The sequence below is a fragment of the Stomoxys calcitrans genome, chromosome 1, assembly GCF_963082655.1.
Source record: "Stomoxys calcitrans chromosome 1, idStoCalc2.1, whole genome shotgun sequence".
Classification (NCBI taxonomy): Eukaryota; Metazoa; Arthropoda; class Insecta; order Diptera; family Muscidae; genus Stomoxys; species Stomoxys calcitrans.
This window is the reverse complement of record NC_081552.1, coordinates 235,967,046-235,991,310: the sequence shown is the minus strand read 5'-3', so window position 1 is coordinate 235,991,310 and position 24,265 is coordinate 235,967,046. Positions and strand designations below refer to the sequence as shown.

At 40.0% G+C, this 24,265-nt stretch overlaps 1 protein-coding gene across 1 annotated transcript; it reads right to left on the bottom strand.

Annotated features, from left to right (window-relative positions):
• Positions 1-1,389: 1,389 nt before the first annotated feature.
• LOC106094196 (cuticle protein 38) lies at positions 1,390-23,552 on the bottom strand. The gene is made up of 4 exons (XM_059368942.1): positions 23,445-23,552; positions 17,428-17,877; positions 6,010-6,048; positions 1,390-2,169 (listed from the first exon to the last, which is right to left on the bottom strand). Exons 1-4 carry the CDS (start codon positions 23,454-23,456, stop codon positions 1,783-1,785), a joined length of 888 nt encoding a protein of 295 aa, XP_059224925.1. The 5' UTR covers positions 23,457-23,552; the 3' UTR covers positions 1,390-1,782.
• Positions 23,553-24,265: the final 713 nt, after the last annotated feature.

Below are 24,265 nucleotides of genomic sequence, written 5' to 3'. Positions count from 1 at the left end.
CACTTCCAACAACTGCGCTAAAAATGGTTCAAATTGGTCCATGTTTTGATATAGCTGCCATATAAACCGATATTGGGTCTTGACTTCTTGAGCCTCTAGAGGGCGCAATTCTCATCCGATTTGGCTGTAAATTTGCATCAGGTATTCTGTTATGACTTCCAATAACAGTGCTAAGTATGGTGCATATCAGAACATAGCCTGATATAGCTGCCATATAAACCGATTTGGGATCTCGACTTCTTGAGCCTCAAGAGGCCTCAATTATCATCCGATTTGGCAGAAATTTTGTACAACGGCTTCCCTCCTGACCTTTAACATACGTTTCAAATATGACTGGAATTTGGCTGACATTTTGCTTGAGGTGTTTTATTATCACTTCCAACAACTGTGTTGAGTATGGTTGAAATCGGTCCATAATCTGATATAGCTGTCATATAAACCCATCTGCGGTCTTGACTTCTTGAGCCTCTAGAAGGCGCATTTGCTATCCAATTTGGATGAAATTTTGAACGATGTGTTTCGTTATGACTTCCAACAACTGTGCCAAGCATGGTTCAAATCGGTCTATAAACTGATATAGCTGCCATATAATCCGATTTGGGATCTTGACTTCTTGAGCCTCTAGAGGGCGCACTTTTTATTCGACTTGACTGAAATTTTTTCACTACGTGTTTTGTTACGGCTTTCAACTACTATGCTAAGTGCTGTTGAAATCGGTCAAGAAAATTATATAGCTGTCATATAAACCGATCTTGGATCTTGACTTCTTGAGCCTCAAAAGGGGGCGCAATTCTTATCCAATTTAGCTGAAATTCGCATGTTTTGCTATAACTTCCAATATCTGTGCCAAATATGGTTTAGATCGATCCATTACCTCATATAGCTGCCATATAAGCCGATCTGGGATCTTGACTTCTTAAGCCTCTAGAGGGCGCAATTATTAACCAATTTGGGTGAAATTTTGTACAACTGCTTCTTCCATAATCTTCGACATGCATGTCAGATATGGTCTGAATCGGTCTATAGCCTGATAAAGCTACCATATAAACCGATCTCCATATTTGACTTCTTGAGCCCCCAAAGGGCGCAGTTCTTATTCGAATCGGCTGAAATTTTACACAATGGCTTCTACTATGGTCTCCAACATTCAATTCAATTACGATCCGAATCGGACCATAACTTGATATGGATCCAATAGCACAGCAGTTCTTTTCTTTTATCCTTTGTTTGCCTCAAAAGAGATACCAGGAAAAGAACTTAGCAAATGCCATCCATGGTGGAAGGTATATAAGATTCGGCCCTGACGAACGTAGCACGTTTTTACTTGATAAAGAATTCGAAAAATTTTATTTTAGGTATAAAAACTTTTTTATTTACAAAAAATTAAGCAAGAACATCAATTGCAACTCACTCTTATTTAGTGTTTCTCTTTCTCCCTCTCTCTCTCTCACTCTCTCTCTCTCTGGTATTTCTCTAATTTAAAAATCTAACTTTACAACTCTCCTTATGATAACAAAATCTGTTTCCGCTCTCTAAGGTTTTATACAAATATAAGTGACTTGAAGCTCTGAATATTAACATTTCTCTCACTCTCCAACATATTTACAAAATTTATGAAAAATTAAAAACAATGACAAAATGAAAAGAAATAGGTCTCGATGATTTAAATTAAATTAATGATAATATGAAATTTTCGTCCAAATGTCATACACATGAGAATTGTCGTCCTGGGCAAGCTTTGAAGCAAAAATCATTGTCGATTATCTGTATGCCCCCCTCGACTTAATGATGATAAACCGAGTGACCATAACTGGCAAGACCATGATGATAACCATAACCATAGGCGGGAGCAGCAACCACTGCGGGGGCAGCATAAGTCTTATAAACTGGAGCAGCAACAACGGCGGGGGCAGCATGTACCACAGGAATAGCTTTAGCGGAAACCTTGTAGGTATTGGCATAGGAGGTAGCCACGGGAGCAGCATAGGTTTTAATGACTGGAGCAGCATGTACAACAGGTGCTGCATGTACTATGGGAGCAGCATAGGATTTGTAGACAGGAGCTGCTACACCATGGTAGGAAGCACTATAGGCGGGAGCAGTTAAAGCTAAACCATGACCCAGATAGCCAGCTGAGGCGACAGCGAAGAGAGCAGAGAAGACAGCAATCTACAAAAATGAGGAAAATTTAAATTATTTAAGGAAAAATCTATAAAAAACAAGAAGTAAAATAGAGAGATCGATTAAGATGGAAGCTGTATCGGGCTATAGACCAATTCAGACCATAATAAACAAGTATATTAATGGTCATGAGGGGATCCGCGGTAAAAAATTTCAGGCAAATCGGATAAAAATTGCGACCTCTAGAGGCTCAAGAAGTCAAGATCCCAGATCGGTTTATACAGCAGCTATATCAGGTTATGGACCGATTTGAACTATTCTTCGCACAGTTGTTGGAAGTCATAATAAAACACCTCATGCAAAATTGCAGCCAAATCGGATAAGAATTGTGCCCTCTAGCGGCTCAAGAAGTCAAGACCCAAGATCGGTTTATATGACAGCTATATCAGGTTATGGGCCGATTTGAACTATTCTTCGCACAGTTGTTGGAAGTCATAATAAAACACCTCATGCAAAATTGCAGCCAAATCGGATAAGAATTGTGCCCTCTAGCGGCTAAAGAAGTCAAGACCCAAGATCGGTTTATATGGCAGCTATATCAGTATATGGACCAATTTGGCCCATTTACAATCCCAACCGACCTACACTAATAAGAAGTATTTGTGTAAAATTTCAAGCGGCTAGCTCTACTCCTTCAAAAGTTAGCGTGCTTTCGACAGACGGACGGACATACGGACGGACGGACATACGGACGGACGGACATGGCGAGTTCAACATAAAATGTCACGACGATCAAGAATATATATACTTTATGGGGTCTTAGACGCATATTTCGAGGTGTTACAAACAGAATGACGAAATTAGTATACCCCCATCCTATGGTGGAGGGTATAACAAGTACAGCAGAAGTGACGGGAGTCATAAAGGAACCGTTTGTGTCAATTTTTGTGAGAATCGGATAAGAAATTAATGACTACTTTATTGCTATATTAGTCGAAATCGGGCGATCGTATATAGGAGAGCTATATCGAAATCTAAACCGATTTTGACAAAAATCCGCACGTTTCATGGTAGTAGTAAAAGGGAATGGTTTTGAGAAGATTGGGTGATAAATGCGCTTATATAGGTCTTAGAAGCGAAAATCGGGAGATACACATATATGGAAGCTATATCTAAATCTGAACCGATTTAGATGAAATTGAACGGTCATATCAAGACTTACAAGGGAACCCCTTGTACAAAATTTCGCGAGAATAGGTTCACACAAGACGATATTATTGCAATATTAGTCCAAATCGGACAAACATATATATGGGTTGCCCAAAAAGTAATTGCGGATTTTTCATATAGTCGGCGTTGAGATATTTTTTCACAGCTTGTGACTCTGTAATTGCATTCTTTCTTCTGTCAGTTAGTTTAGCTTGCTTTAGAAAAAAAGTGTAAAAAAAGTAGATTTGATTAAAGTTCATTCCAAGTTTTATTAAAAATGCATTTACTTTCTTTTAAAAAATCCGCAATTACTTTCTGGGCAACCCAATATATATGGGAGCTATATCTAAATCTGAACAGATTTTTTTCAATTTCTTTAGGTTTTATCTTTAGGCAAAACAAGTAAAAGATTGCTAAGTTCGGCCTGGCCGAATCTTATATACCCTCCACCATGGATCGCATTTGTCCAGATCTTTTCCCGGTATCTCTTTTTAGGCAAACAAAGAATAAAAGAAAAGACTTGCTATGCTATTGGAGTTATATCATGTTATGGCCTGATTCGCACCATATTTAAACCGTATGTTTGAGATCTTAGTAGAAGTCATTGTGTACAATTTCAGCCAATTCGAATTAGAATTGGGCCCTTTAGAGGGTTCAAAAAGTAAAATAGGAAGACCGGTTCATATGGAAGCTGTATCAGGCTATAGACTGATTCAGACCATATTTGACACGAATGTTAAAGATCATGAAAGAAGCCGCTGTACACAATTTTAGCCAAATGGGTTAATAATTGCGCCCTCTAGAGGCTTAAGAAGTCAAGATCCCAGATCGGCTTATATGGCAAATAGATCAGGTTATGGACCGATCTAAACCATATATAGCACATTTGTTGGAGGTTACAGCAAAACAAATCATGCAAAATTGCTGCCAATTTGGATAAAAAGTGCGCCCTCTAGAGGCTGAAGAACTCAAGATCCAAGATCGGTTTATATGGCAGCTATGTCAGTTTATAGACCGATTTCAACCGCATTTAGCACAGTTTTCGAAAGTCATAATAGAATACGTCGTGCAAAATTTCAGCCAAATCGGATAAAAAGTGCGCCGTCTAGAGGCTCAAGTAGTCAAGATCCCAAATCGAATTATATGGCAGCTATATCAGTTTATAGACCGATTTCAAACTTACTTGGCACAGTTGTTGGAAGTCATAACAAAACACGTAGTGCAAAATTTCAACCAAATCGAATAACAAGTGCGCCCTCTAGAGGCTCAAGAAGTCAAGATCCCAGATGGGTTTATATGCAGCTATATCAGGTTCTTGACCGATTTCAACCGTACCTAGCACAGTTGTTGAAAGTCATAAAAAAACACGTTGTGCAAAATTTCAGCTAAAATTGGACAAAAAGTGCGCCCTCTAGAGGCTCAAAAGTCAAGATCCAAGTTCGGCTTATATGGCAGCTCTATCACGTTATAGACCGATTTGAACCATATTTAGCACAGTTATTGTAGGTTATAGCAAAACAAGTCGTGCAAAATTTCAGCCAAATTGGATTAATATTGCGCCCTCTAGAGGCTCAAGAAATCAAGATCCAAGATCGGTTTATATGGCAGCTATATCAGGTTATGGGCCGATTTCAACCATATTTAGTTGTTGAAAGTCATAACAAAACACGTCGTGGAAAATTTCAGCCAAATCGGATAAAAAGTGCGCCCTCTAGAGACTCAAAAAGTCAAGATCCAAGATCAGTTTATATGGCAGTTATATCAGGTTGTTGACCGATTTCAACCGTACTTAGCACAGTTGTTGAAAGTCCTAACAAAACAAGTCATGCAAAATTTCAGCCAAATCAGATAAAAAGAGCGCCCTCTAGTGGCTCGGCTCAAGAAATCAAGATCAAGAAAAATGGGATAAGAAATCGATTGAGAACTCAACTCTATGCGGTGTTTGCACACTTTAATCAAAAGTGCAGCCAAATATTATTTGTTCAAATGTGTCTTGCTATAGTCACAGTAGGCCCGAAATAAGCAAGGGATACTAGCATCCATGGTAGGAAATAGGTTTTCTATGATATTGAATATCGATTTTTAATCTCTTGCGATTAATTTTTTTATCACGTTTTGACACGAATAAACAACTTTTTAAGGTATTTAAATTCAATTAAATTTTTATGATATTTTACACTGAATGCGGCACACCTCACTTCAAAATGTAGGCTGTAGCATATATATTGTCGTTACATTAAATTTTGGACTAGGCTCGGCTTTTACTTTCATACTAGGCTTTTACTTTCATACAATCGGATATTATCCAGCTGCAGGCCCTAGTCATCTGTGTCAATTTCAAATATAAAAATAGAAAACCCTTTTTTTGGAATGTGAGCCAGAAACTGTGTTTTTTTTTTTTGCTTCGTAATAGCATTTGACTGGTTTCCTAGATGGCGATTTCATTTAACACCACCCAAACTTGTCAGTAGGAGTTGTCAATTTTGTTTTGTTGCTGTTATTTTTTTATTTCGAAAAAACACTTGACTGCTACTTGAAACTATTTAAAATTTTTTTATTTATATAAAGTTTGTGTCTTAAGTCTTTTGTTTTTTCACTTCACTTTCCCCACTCAGAAATATTTGCAACAATTTTCCATAACTTGTGAATATCCTTTTTTTTCCTCCACTATATCCTTACCAATTTAAACATTTTGTTGTGGGAATTTTTAATTTGGTTCTATTCGAAGAATGTGCTTGAGTTTCGTTTTACTTATGATTTGAATGATTATGACAAAATCACAAGACATTTATACTAAACCACAATGCTATGAAAACCTAGTGAGTATCGAGCATAACAACAAAAACAACAACAAAAACAATGAATACTAGAAACACATGCGGATTAACAAGAAAAACTCCAATAACAATTCTGAATGACTGTATTAATGAATGAATGGTCGAATGAGTTACTGTCTTACTGTCGGTTGAAATTCAACTACCATTACAACAATAGTGCAGCAAACATAAGCATACACACACATTTTTCAGCGGCAGTTAAATTGGAAAACCGCTTAAGACATATTTTAATGGTATAAAAAGTAAAAACGTCCTAAGTTGGGCAGGGAGAATCATGAGTAGCCAACACCATGGATTCTGCTATTTCCGGTTATTTTACAACAACCAAATTGGGAATTGGTTGCGGCTGCAAGTTGTCATATCGGGGAATCGGTATTCAAGGGCCCTACATTGGTATTTAGACCGACTCAGGTGAAACTTGACAGGGACACTGGAAGTCATAACAGAAGTGTTTGTGTCTAATTTCAGCTAAACTAGGTGCAAATTGAAGTCAAATCCGGGGATCGATTTAAGGGGGGGTGGGTACACCAGTTTTTTGACTGATTCGGATCATACACAGCAATGATATTGAAAGTCCGAAGAGAAGTCCTCTTGACGAACTCCAGCCAAGTTAGATGAAAAAAGAGACCCTTAGCAGGCAAGAATTCAAATCCGGTGATCGGTTTATATGGGGGCTATGTCAGTATATAGACTGATTCGGATGGTACTTGACATGGATGTTGGAAGTCATAGCAGGAGTATTTGTTCCAAATTTCAGATAAATAAAAGAAAAACAAGTAAAAGCGTGCTAAGTTCGGAGGGGTCAAAACTTATATACCCTGGCCGAATCTTAGATACCCTACTCTTATATACCATGGTCGCATCTGTCAAGTTCTTTGCGCAGTATCTGTTTTTAGGCAAACAAAGTATAATGAACAAGTAAAAGCGTGCTAAGTTCGGCCAGGCCGAATCTTATATACCCTCCACCATGGATCGCATTTGTCGAGTTCTTTTCCCGTCATCTCTTCTTAGGCAAAAAAGGATATAAGAAAAGAGTTTCTCTGCTATTAAAACGATATCAAGATATGGTCCGGTTCGGACCACAATTAAATTATATGTTGGAGACCTGTGTAAAATTTCAGCCAATTCGTATAAGAATTGGGCCCATTGGGGCTCACGAAGTAAAATAGAGAGAACGACTTATATGGGATCTGTATCGGGCTATAGACCGATTCAGACCATAATAAACACGTTTGTTGATGGTGATGAGAGGATCCATCGTACAAAATTTCAGGCATATCGGATAATAATTGCGACCTCTAGGGGTCAAGAAGTCAAGACCCAAGATCGGTTTATATGACAGCTATATCAGGTTATGGACCGATTTAAACCTTATTTGACACAGTTGTTGGATATCATAGCAAAACACGTCATGCAAAATTTCATTCCAATCGGATAAGAATTGCGCACTCTACAGGCTCAAGAAGTCAAGACCCAAGATCGGTTTATATGGCAGCTATATCAAAACATGGACCGATATGGCCCATTTACAATACCAACCGACCTACACTAATAAGAAGTATTTTTGCAAAATTTCAAGCGGCTAGCTTTACTCCTTCGGAAGTTAGCGTGCTTTCGACAGACAGACGGACGGACGGACGGACGGCCAGACAGACGGACGGACAGACAGACGGACCGACATAAAATGTCACGAAGATCAAGAATATATATACTTTATGGGGTCTCAGACGAATATTTCGAGTAGTTACAAACAGAATGACGAAATTAGTATACCCCTCATCTTATGGTGGAGGGTATAATAAGGACGGAGGAGCAGCTATATCAAGTTATAGTCCGATTCGGGGCTCAAGAAGCGAAATCGGGAGATCGGTTTATATGGGAGCTATATATTGGGTTGCCCAAAAAGTAATTGCAGATTTTTCATATATTCGGCGTTGACAAATTTTTTCACAGCTTGTGACTCTGTAATTGCATTCTTTCTTCTGTCAATTATCAGCTGTTACTTCTAGCTTGCTTTAGAAAGAAAATGTAAAAAAGTATTTTTGATTAAAGTTCATTCTAATTTTTATTAAAAATGCATTTACTTTTTTTTTAAAAATCCGCAATTACTTTTTGGGCAACCATAGATCGATTCTGACCATATTGCACACGTATGTTGAAGGCCATGGGAGGAACCGTTGAACAAAATTTGTGCCAAATCGGACCATTGAGGACAATACTTCGCACAGTTGTTGGAAGTGATATCAAAACACTATGTGCAAAATTTCAGTCAAATCGGATGTGAATTGCGCCCTCTAGAGGCTCAAGAAGTCAAGACCCAAGATCGGTTTATATGGCAGCTATATCAGGTTTTTGGCCGATTTGAACCTAACTCAGCACAGTTGTTGGAAGATATAGAAAAATACGTCGTGCAAAATTTTATTCCAATTGGATAAGAATAGCAACCTCTAGAGGCTCAAGAAGTCAAGACCCAAGATCGGTTTATATGACTGCTATACCAGATTATAAACCGATTCGAACCATACTTGGCACAGTTATTGGATATCATAACAAAACACGTCGTGCAAAATTTCATTCTAATGGGATAAGAATAGCGCCCTCTAGTAGCTCAAGAAGTCAAGACCCAAGATCGGTTTATATGACTGCTATATCAGGTTATAGACCGATTTGAACCATACTTCGCACAGTTATTGAAAGTAATATCAAAACACCATGTGCGAAATTTCAATCAAATCGGACGAGAATTGCGCCCTCTATAGGCTCAAGAAGTCAAGACCCAAGATCGGTTTATATGGCAGCTATATAAGGTTATTGGCCGATTTAAACCTAACTCAGCACAGTTGTTGGAAGTTATAGCGAAACACGTCGTGCAAAATTTCAATCCAATCGTATAAGAATAGCGCCCTCTAGTGGCTCAAGAAGTCAAGACCCAAGATCGGTTTATATGGCAGCTATATCAGGTTATGGACCGATTTGAACCTAATTGAACACAGTTGATGGAAGTGATACCAAAACATCGCGTGCAAAATTTCATTCCAATGGGATAAGAATAGCGCCCTCTAGAGGCTTAAGAAATCAAGATTCAAAAACGGTTTATATGGCAGCTATATCAGGTTATTGGCCGATTTGAACCTAACTCAGCACAGTTGTTGGAAGTCATAGCGAAACACGTCGTGCAAAATTCCATTCCAATCGGATAGGAACAGCGCCCTCTAGTGGCTCAAGAAGTCAACACCCAAGATCGGTTTATATGGCAGCTATATCAGGTTATGTACCAATTTGCGCCATACCTTATACAGTTATTGGAAGTCATAATAAAACACCTCATTAAAAATTCCAGCCAAATTGGATAAGAATAGCGCCCTCTAGAGGCTAAAGAAGTCAAGTTCCAAGATCGGTTTATATGACTGCTAAACCAGATTATGAACCGATTTAAATCATACTTAACACAGTTGTTGGAAGTTATACTAAAACACCATGTGCAAAATTTCAGTCAAATCGGATCAAGACCCAAGATCGGTTTATATGGCAGCTATATCAAAACATGGACCGATTTGGCCCATTTAAAATCCCAACCGATCTATACTAATAAAAAGTTTTTGCGCAAAATTTCAAGCGTCTAGCTTTACTCCTTCGAAAGTTATCGTGCCTTTGACAGACAGACGGACGGACGGACAGACGGATAAAAGGACAGACGGACGGACAGACGGACGGACGGACGGGCAGACGGATGGACGGACAGATAGACGGACGGACGGACGGATGGACGGACAGACAGACGAACGGACATGGCTAGATCGACTTTAATTTTCGTATAGCAAAAATTATGTTCGACAAGTGCTTCTTCTTTGCTCACCATACACATACAGCCATTAAGGTGCATTCAAGATAAAATACAAATTGATGAGCTAAATCACCTTTCGTCAAAAACCGTTGAAAAATTCATACCTCTTGCCCCATAGCAGCTATATCGAAATATGTTCCAGATTTGGACCAAATATTATTAAGTACAAGTTATTGTTAGTAGCCATATCTAAGAATAAACCGATTTGAACCATATACGACACCGATGTCGAAAAGCCCACCATAAGTCACCGTGTCAAATTTCAGTTTAATCGGATTATAAATGCGCCTTTTATGGGGTCAAGACATTAAACCTATATGGCAGCTACATCCGCATCTGGATCGATTTGTGCCAAGTTGCAGAAAAATGTTGAAGAGTCTAACACAACTCACTGTCCCAAATTTTGGCAACATCGGACAATAAATGCGCCTTTTGTAGGCCCAAAAATCTTAAATCGAGAGATAGGTCTATATGGCAGCTATATCCAAATCTGGACCGATCTGGGCCAAATTGAAGAAGGATGTCGAAGTGCTTTACGCAACTCACTGTCCCAAATTTGGCAACATCGCAAATGCGTCTTTTATGGTCCCGAAACCTTAAATCGACAGATCGGTTTATATGGCAGCAATATGCAAATCTGGACTGATCTGGGCCAAATTGAAGAAGGAGGTCGAAGGACCCAACACAACTCACTGTCCCCAATTTCGGCGAAACCGGCCAACAAATGCACCTTTTATGGCCCCAAAACCTTAAATCGAGAATTCGGTGTGGCAGCTATATCCAAATCTGGACCGATCTGAGCCAAATTGAAGAAGGATGTCAAAGGACCTCACATGACTAGCTGTCCCATGTTTCGGCGACCTCGGACAATAAATGCACCTTTTATGGCCCCATATTGGCAAGAACTCGACAAATGTGATCCATGGTGGAGGGTATATAAGATTCGGCACGGCCGAACTTAGCACGATTTTACTTGTTATTTTTATGCCTGCCACTGTAGTATAGGGTGTATATTCATTTAGTCATTCCGTTTGCAACACATCGAAATATCAATTTTCGACCCAACAAAGTATATATACTTCGGATCGTGGTAAAATTCAAAGACGATTTAACGATGTCCGTATGTCTGTCCGTCTATCCGTCTGTCCGTCCGTCTGTTGTAATCACCCCAGAGCCTTCAAAACTTGAGATCTTGAGCTGAAATTTGCACAGATACGTCTTTTTGATGTAGGCTGGTTAAGTTCTTGAACGGGCAAAATCGGACCATATTTGGATATAGTTGCTATATAGACCGATTTTCCGATATAGGGTGTGAAGCCCATAAAAGCTTTATTTATTACCCGATTTCGCTGTAATTTAAAACAGTGGGTTAGTTTAAGCCTCCCAACATCTGATGTAAATATGGTTCAGATCGGACTATATTTAGATATAGCTGTCACATAGACCGGACTCCCGATAAAGGGTCTGCAGGCCATAAAAGCTTTATTTATTACTCGATTTCACTTAAATTTGCAACATTGGGTTATTTTAAGCTAAGCAACATCCAACCTAAATATGGATTAGATCGGTCTATATTTAGATATAGCTGCCATATAGACCGATCTCCCGATAGATAGCCTGAAGGCAGCAAAAACTTTACTTTTTAACCGATTTCGCTGAAATTTGGAATAGTGAGCAGTTTTAAACCATAAAGCTTTGTCCATAAAAGCTTTATTTTTAAATGATTTCGCCAAAATTTGAAACAGTGAGTTATTTTTAGCTTCCTGATACCCGACCTAAATATGGTTCAGATGGGACTATATTTAGATATAGCTGCCACATAGGCCGATCTCCCGATAAAGGGACTGAAGCCCATAGAAGCTTTATTTATTACCCGATTTCGCTGAAATTTGAAACAGTGAGTTATTTTTAGCCTCCTGATACCCGACCTAAATATGGTTCAGATCGAACTATATTTACATATATTGGGTTGCCCAAAAAGTAATTGCGGATTTTTTAAAAGAAAGTAAATGCATTTTTAATAAAACTTAGAATGAACGTTAATCAAATATACCTTTTTTACACTTTTTTTCTAAAGCAAGCTAAAAGTAACAGCTGATAACTGACAGAAGAAAGAATGCAAGTACAGAGTCACAAGCTGTGAAAAAATTTGTCAACGCCGACTGTATGAAAAATCCGCAATTACTTTTTGGGCAACCCAAAAGCTGCCACATAGACCGATCTGCCGATAAGGGCCAATTTCGCTGATATTTGAAAAAGTGAGTTTTTCGGAGCCTCACGATATTCGACAATAATAAGGTTCAGATCGGTTTATAATTGGATATATTAAAGAGACCAATATTTTGTTCTAATCCAATTTTCACCAGATTGTGACAAAATGGGATTTACATATTTACCCGAGGTGGTTCGGACGGGCCGATCTTAATGCCTTTTTATTTGTTTTATTTTTTATTTATTTTTTTATGACATATTTAAAATTAATATTACTTGCAACTTTTTGCTATTTACTTTGCTCTATACACACATAAATAATTAATTTACTTCCATACAAATACTACCTATGCTTGCACTTAAAGCTTAATTATGAGCAAACGAATAGGTCTTTCATCTACTTAAGTTGTAATAAACAATTTAAATTGTGATATAATTAACTATTCTCTTTATGGCAACAGTTTAATTCTTCTAATGTCCGCCTTAAGTGGCCACAATGTTGGCAATTGAGCCAATTGAATAAAATGACTTAAATTTAATTAAACAATTAAAACAAAATGTTGTCAAAGAGGCCACCGTGGCGCAGAGGTACGTATGTTCGCCTATGACGCCGAACGCTTGGCCTTAAATTCCGAGGTGGACTTTAGAAAAAATTGTCTGCGATGGTTATCCCCTAATGGTGGCTACATTTGTGAGGTATCCTGTCAAAACTTCTCTACCAAATGGTGTCGCTATGCGGCAAGATGTTTGGACCAGGCATGTAAAAGGAGGCCACTAATCAATGAGCTTAATAGACTTTAATCGGACTGCACTCACTGATATGAGAGAATTATGTCCTGTTCATTAGAAATTAAACAGTAATATTGATGGAAAGGTTTTTGAGAAACATTAAACAAAACAAGTAAAAAGGCGTTAAGTTACGCCGGGCCGAACTTTGGATACCCACCACTTCGGGTATACATGTAAACCACCTTTCATCCGGTGAAAATTGCATAGCTTATGTCACATAGCAGTTATATCGAAATATATTCCGATTTGGACCAAACTCTAATAAGTGCAAGTCATTGTTCAATTGTGTACAACAAAATATTGGTCTTTTTAGTAGCTATATCTAAAAATAAACTGATCTGAACCATATACGACACGGATGTCGAAAAGCCTAACATAAGTCACTGTGTCAAATTTCAGTGAAATCGGATTATAAATGCGCCTTTTATGGGGCCAAGACCTTAAATCGAGATATCGGTCTACATGGCAGCTATATTCAAATCTGGACTGAATTGGGCCAAGTTGCAGAAAAATGTCGAAGAGCCCAACACAACGCACTGTCCCAAATTTCGGCGAAATGGGACAATAAATGAGCCTTTTATGGCCCCAAAACCTAAAACCGAGAGATCGGTCTATATGGGAGCTTTATCTAAATCTGGACCGATTTGGGCCATATTACAGAAGTATGTTAAGGGACTTATCTTAACTCACTGTCCCAAATTTCGTCGACATCGGACAAAACCTTAAATCGACAGATCAGTCTATATGGCAGCTATATCCAAATCTGAACCGATCTGTGCCATATTACAGAAGTATATTAAGGGACTTATCTCAACTCACTGTCCCAAATTTCGGCGACATCGGACAATAAATGTGCCTTTTATGGGCCTAAAACCTTAAATCGAGAGATCGGTCTATATGGCAGCTATATCTAAATCTGGAGCGATCTGGGCCAAATTGACGGAGGATGTCGAATGGCCTAACACAACTCACTGTCCTAAATTTCAGCATAATCGGGTAACAAATGTGGCTTTTATGGGCGTAAGACCCTAAATCGGAGGATTGGTCTATATGGCAGCTATATCAAAATTTTGACCGATCTGGGCCAAATTGAAGAAGGATGCCGAAGAGCCTAACACAACTTACTGTCTCAAATTTTGGCAAAATCAGGTAACAAATGTAGCTTTTATGGCCGAAGACCCTAAATCGGAGGATCGGTCTATATGGCAGCTATATCCAAATCTGGACCGATCTGAGCCAAATTGAAGAAAGATGTCGAAGGGCCTAACACAACTTACTGTCGCGAATTTCAGCAAAATCGGGTAACAAATGTAACTTTAATGGGCTTAAGACCCTAAATCGGAGGATCAGTCTATATGGCAGCTATATCCAAATCTGGACCGATCTGGGCCAAATTGACGAAGGATGTCTTGTGGCTTAACAGAACTCACTTTCCCAAATTTCAACAAAATCGGGTAACAAATGTGGCTTTTATGCTCCCAAAACCTTAAATCGAGAGATCGGTCTATATGCCAGCTATATCCAAATCTGGACCGATCTGAGCCAAATTGACGAAGGATGTGGTAGGGCCTAACGCAACTCACTGTCTCAAATTTTGGCAAAATCGGACAGTAAATGCGCCTATTATGGTCACAAAAGCCTAAAACCGAGAGATCGGTCTATATGGCAGCTATATCCAAATCTGGACCGATCTGGGCCAAATTGACGGAGGATGTCGAAGGGCCTAACACAACTCACTGTCCCAAATTTCAGCAAAATCGGATAATAAATGTAGATTTTATGGGCCTAATACCCTAAATTGGAGGATCAGTCTATATGGCAGCTATATCCAAATCTGGGCCGATCTGGGCCAAATTGACGAAGGAAGCAAAATTTCAAGCGGCTAGCTTTATTCTTTCGAAAGTTAGCGTGCTTTCGACAGACAGACGGACGGACGGACATGGCTAGATCGACTTAAAATGACATGACGATCAAGAATTATACATTCTTTATGGGGTCTCAGACGCATATTTCGAGGTGTTCCCCCATGCTATGGTGGGGGGGTATAAAAACGGTTGAACCGACTACCTTGAAATTTTCACAGATTGTATAGGTTGGTCTGGAAGGAAACATAGGCTATTTAATTTTTTGATATTGAGAGGGGGGCGGACCCCCTCCCCCTTACCACAAAAGTACTATCCAAAAATAAAAGTGGACCGATCAGGATAATGTGGGATTCAAATGAAAGATATGGAAAAGTAGAGTAAGAATTAAATAATAAAAGCTGGGTCCAAGAACCTGGGGGGCCGCCCCAACCCCAAAACCCCTTCAAATTGGTTTTTTTGACGATTATGACAATATGGGACTCAAATGAAAGGTTTTCGGGAGTAGATGACGAATATGGCCAGGAAGTAGGAATGGGCTGTATAATTTATAGATAACGGAAGGCGGCGGACCCCGCACCGTTACCCCAAAATCACCACACAAAATCAAAATTGGACCGATAAGGACAATATGGGTATCTAATGAAAAGTATGCGGAGAAGATAACGAATCTGGCATACAAATTCATGTCGAAGTGTAGGGGGTCATCATCACCATCCCCACAAAAACGCCCAAAATGGGCACATTAGCCTATTTACGGATATATGGGACTAGGTTAGTTTGTTCCGTGTGAACTGAAAAATGGCAGAGCCTATTTTCTCGAAATTTTCGCATATTATGTAGGATGGTCTGGAGGGAAACATAGGTTATATAATTTTCCGATATCGGAAGGGGGACGTACCCTCCCCCTTATGCCAAAAACACAACTCAAAATCAAAAGTGAACCGATCGGGACAATATAGGTATCAAATGAAAGGTATTGGAGAGTAAAATACGAATATGGTATTCATGATTGTTGGGTTACCTAGATTCGTATTCAGTTTCTGCTTTTGGACAGACATCGTTGTTTACTTGTAAAGCTTAAGTAGGACCCCATAATGTATGAGCTTTAAAAACCCGCACTTTGTAAATATCCTTGTGTGGCAATCTCATTGCTGACATCGTATCGTAAAGCTTAACATTTTTGAGGTCATATGTACTCAAAACGTTTTGACATACCAGCGCTATTTGTGTCATTTTCAATAGCTTAAAAGATTCATCTCGCCCAAAGAATGGAATTCAATCGTGAATATTTTCGTGCGATTATTTTTTACAACTCAACAACAGTGCATCGACTAGTTTAATTCAATTTCTGGCCATGAAGCTCCATCAAGGACCAGTGTTTATCGATGGTATGGTGAATTTAACCGAGGTCGTAGTTCACTCGAAGACGAAAAACCCATTGAAGCTGTGTGCCAACTGATATTGCACGATCGTCATGTGACCTATTGTGAAATTGAGACAACCTTAGGCATTAGTGGGACTAGAATACATTCAAAATTGCATAAAAATTTGAGAGTCAAAAAATTTTTTCGCATTGCATCCCACACAATTTATCAATCGCTTAAAAAAAAGGCTCGTCTCGATAGGTCAGAGTGGCAAAAGTACTTCGACAATTGGTTCAAACACATGCAAAATTGTAATGGGAAATATTTTGATATACAATAGAGAGATTTTTGATGGTTTCCATGGTTTATATGGGTTGCCCAAAAAGTAATTGCGGATTTTTTAAAAGAAAGTAAATGCATTTTTAATAAAACTTAGAATGAACTTCAATCAAATATACTTTTTTTCTAAAGCAAGCTAAAAGTAACAGCTGATAACTGACAGAAGAATGAGTGCAATTACAGAGTCACAAGCTGTGAAAAAATTTGTCAACGCCGACTATATGAAAAATCCGCAATTACTTTTTGGGCAACCCCATAAATGGCTTCCCTCGTAAGACAGTTTGAATTAAAACAACATAAATGTACAGTTTTCGTTTTTTTTACAATTGTAATTTATTTACAAGATATGAAACAAACACATCCGTGGCAACTCTTTGATAAATAATAAAAATTTGGCTAGAAATTACTCAAAAGTTTGACAAAATAAATAAAAACAAAGTCATAAAACCCTTTCAAGTTGCAAACTTCTACTACTCACTCTCTTGCGATACCTTTTCTCCTCATTTGCTGTGCCATGCACAGAAAGCATTTATAGCGGCAGTGATAGATGTTGTTTTTCTTACAATTTTTATGCTCCTTAATACTCTTCAGGTATGAATTCTTTCCCAAGTTAAAAACAAATCTCCTCTCTCTCCTCTCAATGAGGCTTTGTTAAACTTTGGAAAATTTTTCCATGATATAAAACAAAATGTAAAGCAATTTAAAAAAAAAAATGAAATTTAAACTTAAATGACAAGTTAGGTCATGGTGATACAAATTAAACTAACAATAATGGTAGATGGTCCAAATGTCATGCGTAGAATGTGAAAAAAAAATCCTTATGAAGTCAGCTGCCAAGTTGCAAATTAATGATGATAGACAGAGTGACCATAACTGGCTAGACCATGATGATAACCATAGCCGTAGGCGGGAGCAGCTACAACAGCGGGGGCGGCATATGATTTGTAGACTGGTGCGGCAACCACTGCTGGGGCGGCATGTACTACAGGAATGGCCTTAGCGGATACCTTATAAGTATTGGCATATGAGGTGGCCACTGGAGCGGCATAGGTTTTGATGACAGGAGCAGCTACTGCCACAGGAGCAGCATAGGTTTTCACAATGGGCGCGGCCACTGCAACAGGGGCAGCATAAGATTTAATAATAGGAGCTGAATGGACTACGGGTGCCGCGACAGCATGATAGGAGGCTGTATAAGCGGGGGCAGAATAAGCGGGTGCAGAATAAGCCAAACCATGACCATAACCTCCCAAATAGCCGGCTGAGGCAACGGCGAAGAGAGCAGAGAAAACAGCAATCTGAAAGAGAGTAAATGAGGGAGAGAGAGAGTGAGAGAGTTAGAGAAAGTTTGTTGGTTTTAAAACAAAAGACTTAAGAAACGAACTTGAAAGTGCAATATCCCACCATAAAAAAATATAGACCCTATATGAACTTATAAGATTTCTTGGGCTTATAAAAAGCAAAAACATGTCAAGTTCTGCAGGACAGAGTCATAAATACCAATCCATCAAAATGGATTAAATTTTAGTATGAAGTATGCCTTGAAGTATGCTCAAGAATTTATGACGCGTTTCAGACCAAACTCTAAACAGATGCTGGAAGATGTAACAGAACAAAATCCTCAGAGGTAATGGTGACGCAGAGATGGGCATGTCCGCCTATGATGCCGAACGCCTGGGTTCAAATCCCGGCATGAACATCAGAAACATTTTCAGCGGTGATTATCCCCTTACAAATGCTGGCTACATTTGTAGGGTATCGTGCCATGTAAAAACTTCTCTACCAACAGACGGAAGAGCGGAAAGGCTGCACAAACAGAATCACAGTCAGTTGGAAGGATACACAAACTGAAGGATGGACTGACGAACGGACTGATAGATTGAAGAACGGAAGGATGGTCAGACCGTGAGAAGCACAGTCAAACGGTAGTATGGACAGATGGTCAAACGGAAGGGTAGACAGACGAAGAGATGGAAATAGAGAAAGATGTACAGAGGGTCATACAAACAGTCAGGTAAACTGACAGACCGTAAAATGGACAGACAGATGGACTGACAGAAGGATGGATAGATGGAAGAATAAACAGACAGCAGCCAGATAGATGGCCAAAAAGATGGAAGAACGGATGAAACAGGCGAAGAGATGGATGAACAAGCAGATAGAAGAATGGACATGTAGAAGGATGGACTGACGGACGAGCGGATAGATTGAAGAACGTAAGTATGGTCAGACAGTGAGACCGAAGGACTGCCAAAAGGGAGAATCGAAAGGCGGGCAAAGGGACGGACAGGCAGCGGAAGATGTTGAAACACAGAAAGATGGACAGACGATCAAACAAACAGACAGGTAAACGGACAGACCAAAAAATGGGGAGACGGAGGAAAGGATGGACATAGGGAAGAATGAACAGACACCTGGACAGATAGATAGCCAGAAAGATGGAAGAACGTATGGAGGGACGGTCAAATGGATGGAAGGACGGATGAACTAATGAAAGTATGGTCAGATAGGGAGACCGAAGGACGGTCAAACGTAAGGATCGAGAGACAGGCAAAGGGATGGACAGACAGATGGAGATGTGGAAAGACAGAAAGATGTACAGATGGTCATACAAACAGACGGACAAACGGACAGACCAAAAAATGGGGGAGACGGAGGAAAGGATGGACATACAGGATGAACAGATACCTTGACAGATTGATGGCCAGAAAGATGGAAGGACGTATGGAGAGACGGTCACAGGAGTGGAAGGACGGATGGACTAACAGTCGGAAGGATGGACTGACGGACGGATAGATTGAAGAACGGAAGTGTGGTCAGACAGTGAGACCAAAGGACGATCAAACGAGTGCATCAACAGACAGGCAATGGGACGGACAGACAGATGGAGATGTGGAAAGACAGAAAGATGGACAGACGGTCATACAAACAGACAGGCAAAGGGACAGACCAAAAAATGGGGAGACGGAGGGAATGATGGACAGAGGGAAGGATAGACAGATACATCAACAGATAGATGGCCAGAGAGAGGTAAGAACGGATGGAAAGACAGTCGAAGAGAAGGATGGATGGACAAGCAGATGTGAGCATGGACATATGGAAGGATGGACTGACGGACAAACTGATAGATTGAAGAATGGAAGTATGGTCAGATAGGGAGACGGAAGGACAGTCAAAAGAGAGGATCGACAGACGGGCAAAGGGTCGGACAGACAGATGGAGATGTGGAAAGACAGAAAGGTGGACAGACGGTCATACAAACAGACAAGCAAACGGACAGACCAAAAAATGGGGAGACGGAGGGAAGGATGGACAGAGGAAAGGATGGACAGAGGGAAGGATGGACAGATACCTCGACAGTTATATAGCCAGAAAAATGGAAGAACGTATGGAAAGACAGTCAAGGGGATGGAAGAATGGATGGACTAACAGATAGAAGAATGGACAGTCGAAAGGATGGACTAACGGACGGATAGATTGAAGAACGGAAAAATGGTCAGACAGTGAGACCGAAGGACTGCCAAAAGGGAGGATCGACAGGCGGGCAAAGGGACGGACAGTCAGATGAAGATGTGGAAAGACGGAAAGATGGACAGACGGTCATACAAACAGACAGGCAAACGGACAGACCAAAAAATGGGGAGACGGAGGGAAGGATGGACAGAGGGAAGGATGGACAGAAGGAAGGATGGACAGAGTGAAGGATGGACAGAGGGAAGGATGGACAGATGGAAGGATGGACAGAGGAAAGGATGGACAGATGGAAGGATGGACAGATACCTCGACAGATAAATGGCCAGAAAAATGGAAGAACGTATGGAAAGACGGTCAAAGGGATGGAAGAACGGATGGACTAACAGATAGAAGAATAGATTGAAGAACGGAAGAATGGTCAGACAGTGAGACCGAAGGACAGTCAAAAGAGAGGATCGACAGCCGGGCAAAGGGACGGACAGACAGATGGAGAAGTGGAAGGACAGAAAGATGGACAGACGGTCATACAAACAGACAGGCAAACGTACAGACCAAAAAATGGGGTAACGGAGGGAAGGATGGACAGAGGGAAGGATGGACAGAGGGAAGGATGGACAGATACCTTGACAGATAAGTGGCCAGAAAAATGGAAGAACGGATGAACTAGCATATAGAATGGACAGACGGAAAGATGGATAGTCGGAAGGATGGACGGACGAACGGACGGAAAGATTGAAGAATGGAAGTATAAACAGACAATGAGACCGAAGGAGGTCAATCGGGAGGATCGACAAACTGGCAAAGAGATGGACAGACAGATGAAGATTCGAAAAGACAAAAAGATGGACAGACGGTCATACAAACAGACATGTAAACAGACAGGTAAATAGACAGACCAAAAAATGGGGAGACGGAGGGATGGACAGACAGCTTGACAGATAGATGGCGAAATAGATGGAAGAACATATGGAGAGACAGTCAAAGGGATGGATGGATGGACTAACAAATAGAAGAATGTACAAACGGAAGGATGGACTGGCAGAAGGACTGAAGAATGGCCAGTTAATGGTCAATGGAGGATCGACGGACAGGCAAAGGGAAGGACGGACAGACGGAGGGATGGATAGAAAGAAAAATGGACATACGGAAGGATGGACAAGTGGAACGCTGAACGGATGGACATAACTATGGAAGGATGGCCGGACAAACAGACAGAGGATTGGAAAGTCAGAAAGATGAACAGATGGACAGGTAAACGGACAGACAGAGGGATGTGAAGACGGAAGGAGGGACATACAGCCAGGCAGACTGACGCCCAAAAAGATGGAAGAAATGATATAAAGAGAGTCGGAGGGATAAAAAAAGCACGGATGGACAAACCGATGGAAGAATAGACAAATGGAAAGAAGGACAGACAGAAGGTTGGACAGACAGCCAGAAAGGTGGAAGGACAGGTGGACAGACAGTCGGAGAGATGGAAGGACGAATGGACGGAGAGACAAACAGATGAAAGGATAGACAGACGGAAGGATAAGCAGACGGAAGGATGAACAGACGGGAGGATGAACAGACGGAAGGATGAACAGAAGGACAGACATACGGACGAACGGAAAGGTGGAATGTTGAAGGATGGATGGATGGACAGTCAGGCAGGAAGGATTGACAGACGGTCATACAAACAGACAGGCAAACGGGCAGACCAAAACATGGCGGACAGAGGGAAGGATGGAGAGAGGGAAGGATGGACAGAGAGAAGGATGGACAGAGGGAAGGATGGACAGAGGGAAGGATGGACAGAGGGAAGGATGGACAGAGGGAAGGATGGACAGAAGAGATATGGTAGGACGAATGGACGGATAGACAAACAGATGAAAGGATGAACAGACGGGAGGATGAACAGACGGAAGGATGAACAGAAAGGTACAGAACAGAAAGGTGGAATGTGGAAGGATGGACAGACAGGCAGACAGATGGAGTGATTGACAGACAGAACGATGGACACATGAAGGATGACAGACGGAAGGATGGCCAGATGGACTGGCGGACAGACGGAAGAACGGACAGACAGACGGATGGGAAGACGGAAGGATGGACAGTCGGAAGGATGGACAGTCGGAAGGATGGACATATAGCCACACAGACTGAAGGCTAGAAAGATGGAAGGACTAATATACTGAGATTGGAGGGATAAAAGGACGGATGAACAAACTGATGGCAGAATAGACAAATGCAATGATGTACAGACGGAAGGATGGACAGACAGCCAGAAAGATTTAAGGACAAGTGGCTAGACATTCGGAGAGATGAAAGGACAGATGGACAAACAGATGAAAGGATGGACAGACGAAAGGATGAACAGATGGACTGACATACGGACTAACGAAAAGGTGAAATATTGAAGGATGGACGGACAGACAGATGGAGCGATTGCCAGACAGAGGAATGGACACTAGGAAGAAGGGCCAGATGGACAGGCGGAGGAACGGACATATTAACAAGACTAAATCAAGACGATTAAGGTAAGAGAGGGTATCACATCAATATTTCTATGAGTTACAAACGAAATGACGAGATATTTTAAACTCATCCATATTCCTTAGAGTTCTATAGGCTTCATATCTAGCCCAAAAGGGGATTCTCTGAAAACTTTGTTGATTTCAAATTAACCTGGACATACCCATGGAGATTAGACATGACCACTAGGGCGCACAACAAGCCGATTACTGGCTTAGGTGTATATCCACAGTGATATGGGGCGTATTAAAACCCGCACCCCTTTTTCAAACTATTGCTTAACCTAACCTAACCAACGCAAGGACAGACAGACAGAAAAACAAGCCTATATCCAATAAGAAAGTGAATCTGAATCAATTCGTAGACTTATCGAATGGTGTTTCCCTCTTACTCCAGGATGTTTCATACAAATGCACTAAGCACTATAAACCGGTGTATCAGTAGTGAGGTAGGCTTTAAACAATGTTTGGTTTATATGAGAGATATCGTAATCTCACTATTGTTCTTTATGGACCATAATTTATATACACCATGCTGACCCACTTATACTTGCACAATAAAAATTCAGCTACCATATAAATCACAAAAGTTTTTTTCAATAAATACCAGAATTTTTATTATTTAAAAAAAATCCTTTGTCAAAGGTTCATCTGATTTTCAATAACTTTTTTTATCGTCGAATCGGAATATTCACTAATGCCTTGTCATTTTTTTCATTCATCATGCATATTTTTCACTAGCACTTAGAGAAAATCAAGTTCGTGTCTTAAGTCTTTTGTTTTTCATTTTCTCCCCCAAACACACCAACACTATGTTCACATTTTGTTATTGGTTTTCTTTACACAGTATCCTTTTTCACATTGCCTACAATTCTTACCAATTTGAACATTTTGTTAAGATTTATTTTCGTTGGCAGTGATGTTGGAGAGTATTATGAGACTGTTTGAGTTTAATGCAACTTGTGGTTTGAATGTTTATGACAAAAGTATGCTATATTTATAGTTACCGCCAGTCAGCCACCCGGCCAGTGCCAAGAGAACAACCCTACTGCAATAAAACAACAACAACACTCTAACAATTCTTAATGTATGAATGAATGAATCAATCGTTGAGTAACTGAATGTCTGCTTGGTGGTGGTTAGCTGGTGGTGGTTAGCAGTGAACAGACAATAGTAATTGCAAACATTTTATTCGCACAAGCTGCAAACAGGAGAACAACAGACCCACAAGTAAAATTCGAAAGAGACTAAAAATATTAAAAAAGAAAAAAAAAATTTTTAAATTATTTTTTATAATTTAGCCTATAAACCACAAAAAAAAAATACAAAAAAAAAAAATTCTTAATTTTTTTTTACCAAAAAAATTCTTGGTTTTTCAATATAATGGACGTTTTATGTCAAATCCTAATATAAAGGCTTAATTGGGAAAAATATTTCTTTTATTAATTTAGTATTTTTTTATTACATATCCTCCAGCATAGGATGAGACTTCGTCAAACTTTGTCATTCCGTTTGTAGCACATCGAAATATTGATCCAAGACCCCATAAGAATATTTTTCGATATATTTTGGGTTCGAATCATGACGAGACCATCACCCCATCCTTCGGTGGTGGGTATAAAAATACATCTTTTATGGGCCTAAGATCGGTATATGTATATAGCAGCTATATCCAAATATAGAGCGATCTGAACAATGT

What these genes read in the sequence shown, in the direction of transcription:
- LOC106094196 (XM_059368942.1), bottom strand. An exon ending in GTCACTCTGTCTATCATCAT is followed by an intron (nt 6,049 to 17,427) that starts TAATTTGCAACT and finishes TTCTTCGAATAG; the next exon opens with AACCAAATTAAAAATTCCCA. An exon ending in ACAACAAAATGTTTAAATTG is followed by an intron (nt 2,170 to 6,009) that starts GTAAGGATATAG and finishes TCATTTTTGTAG; the next exon opens with ATTGCTGTCTTCTCTGCTCT.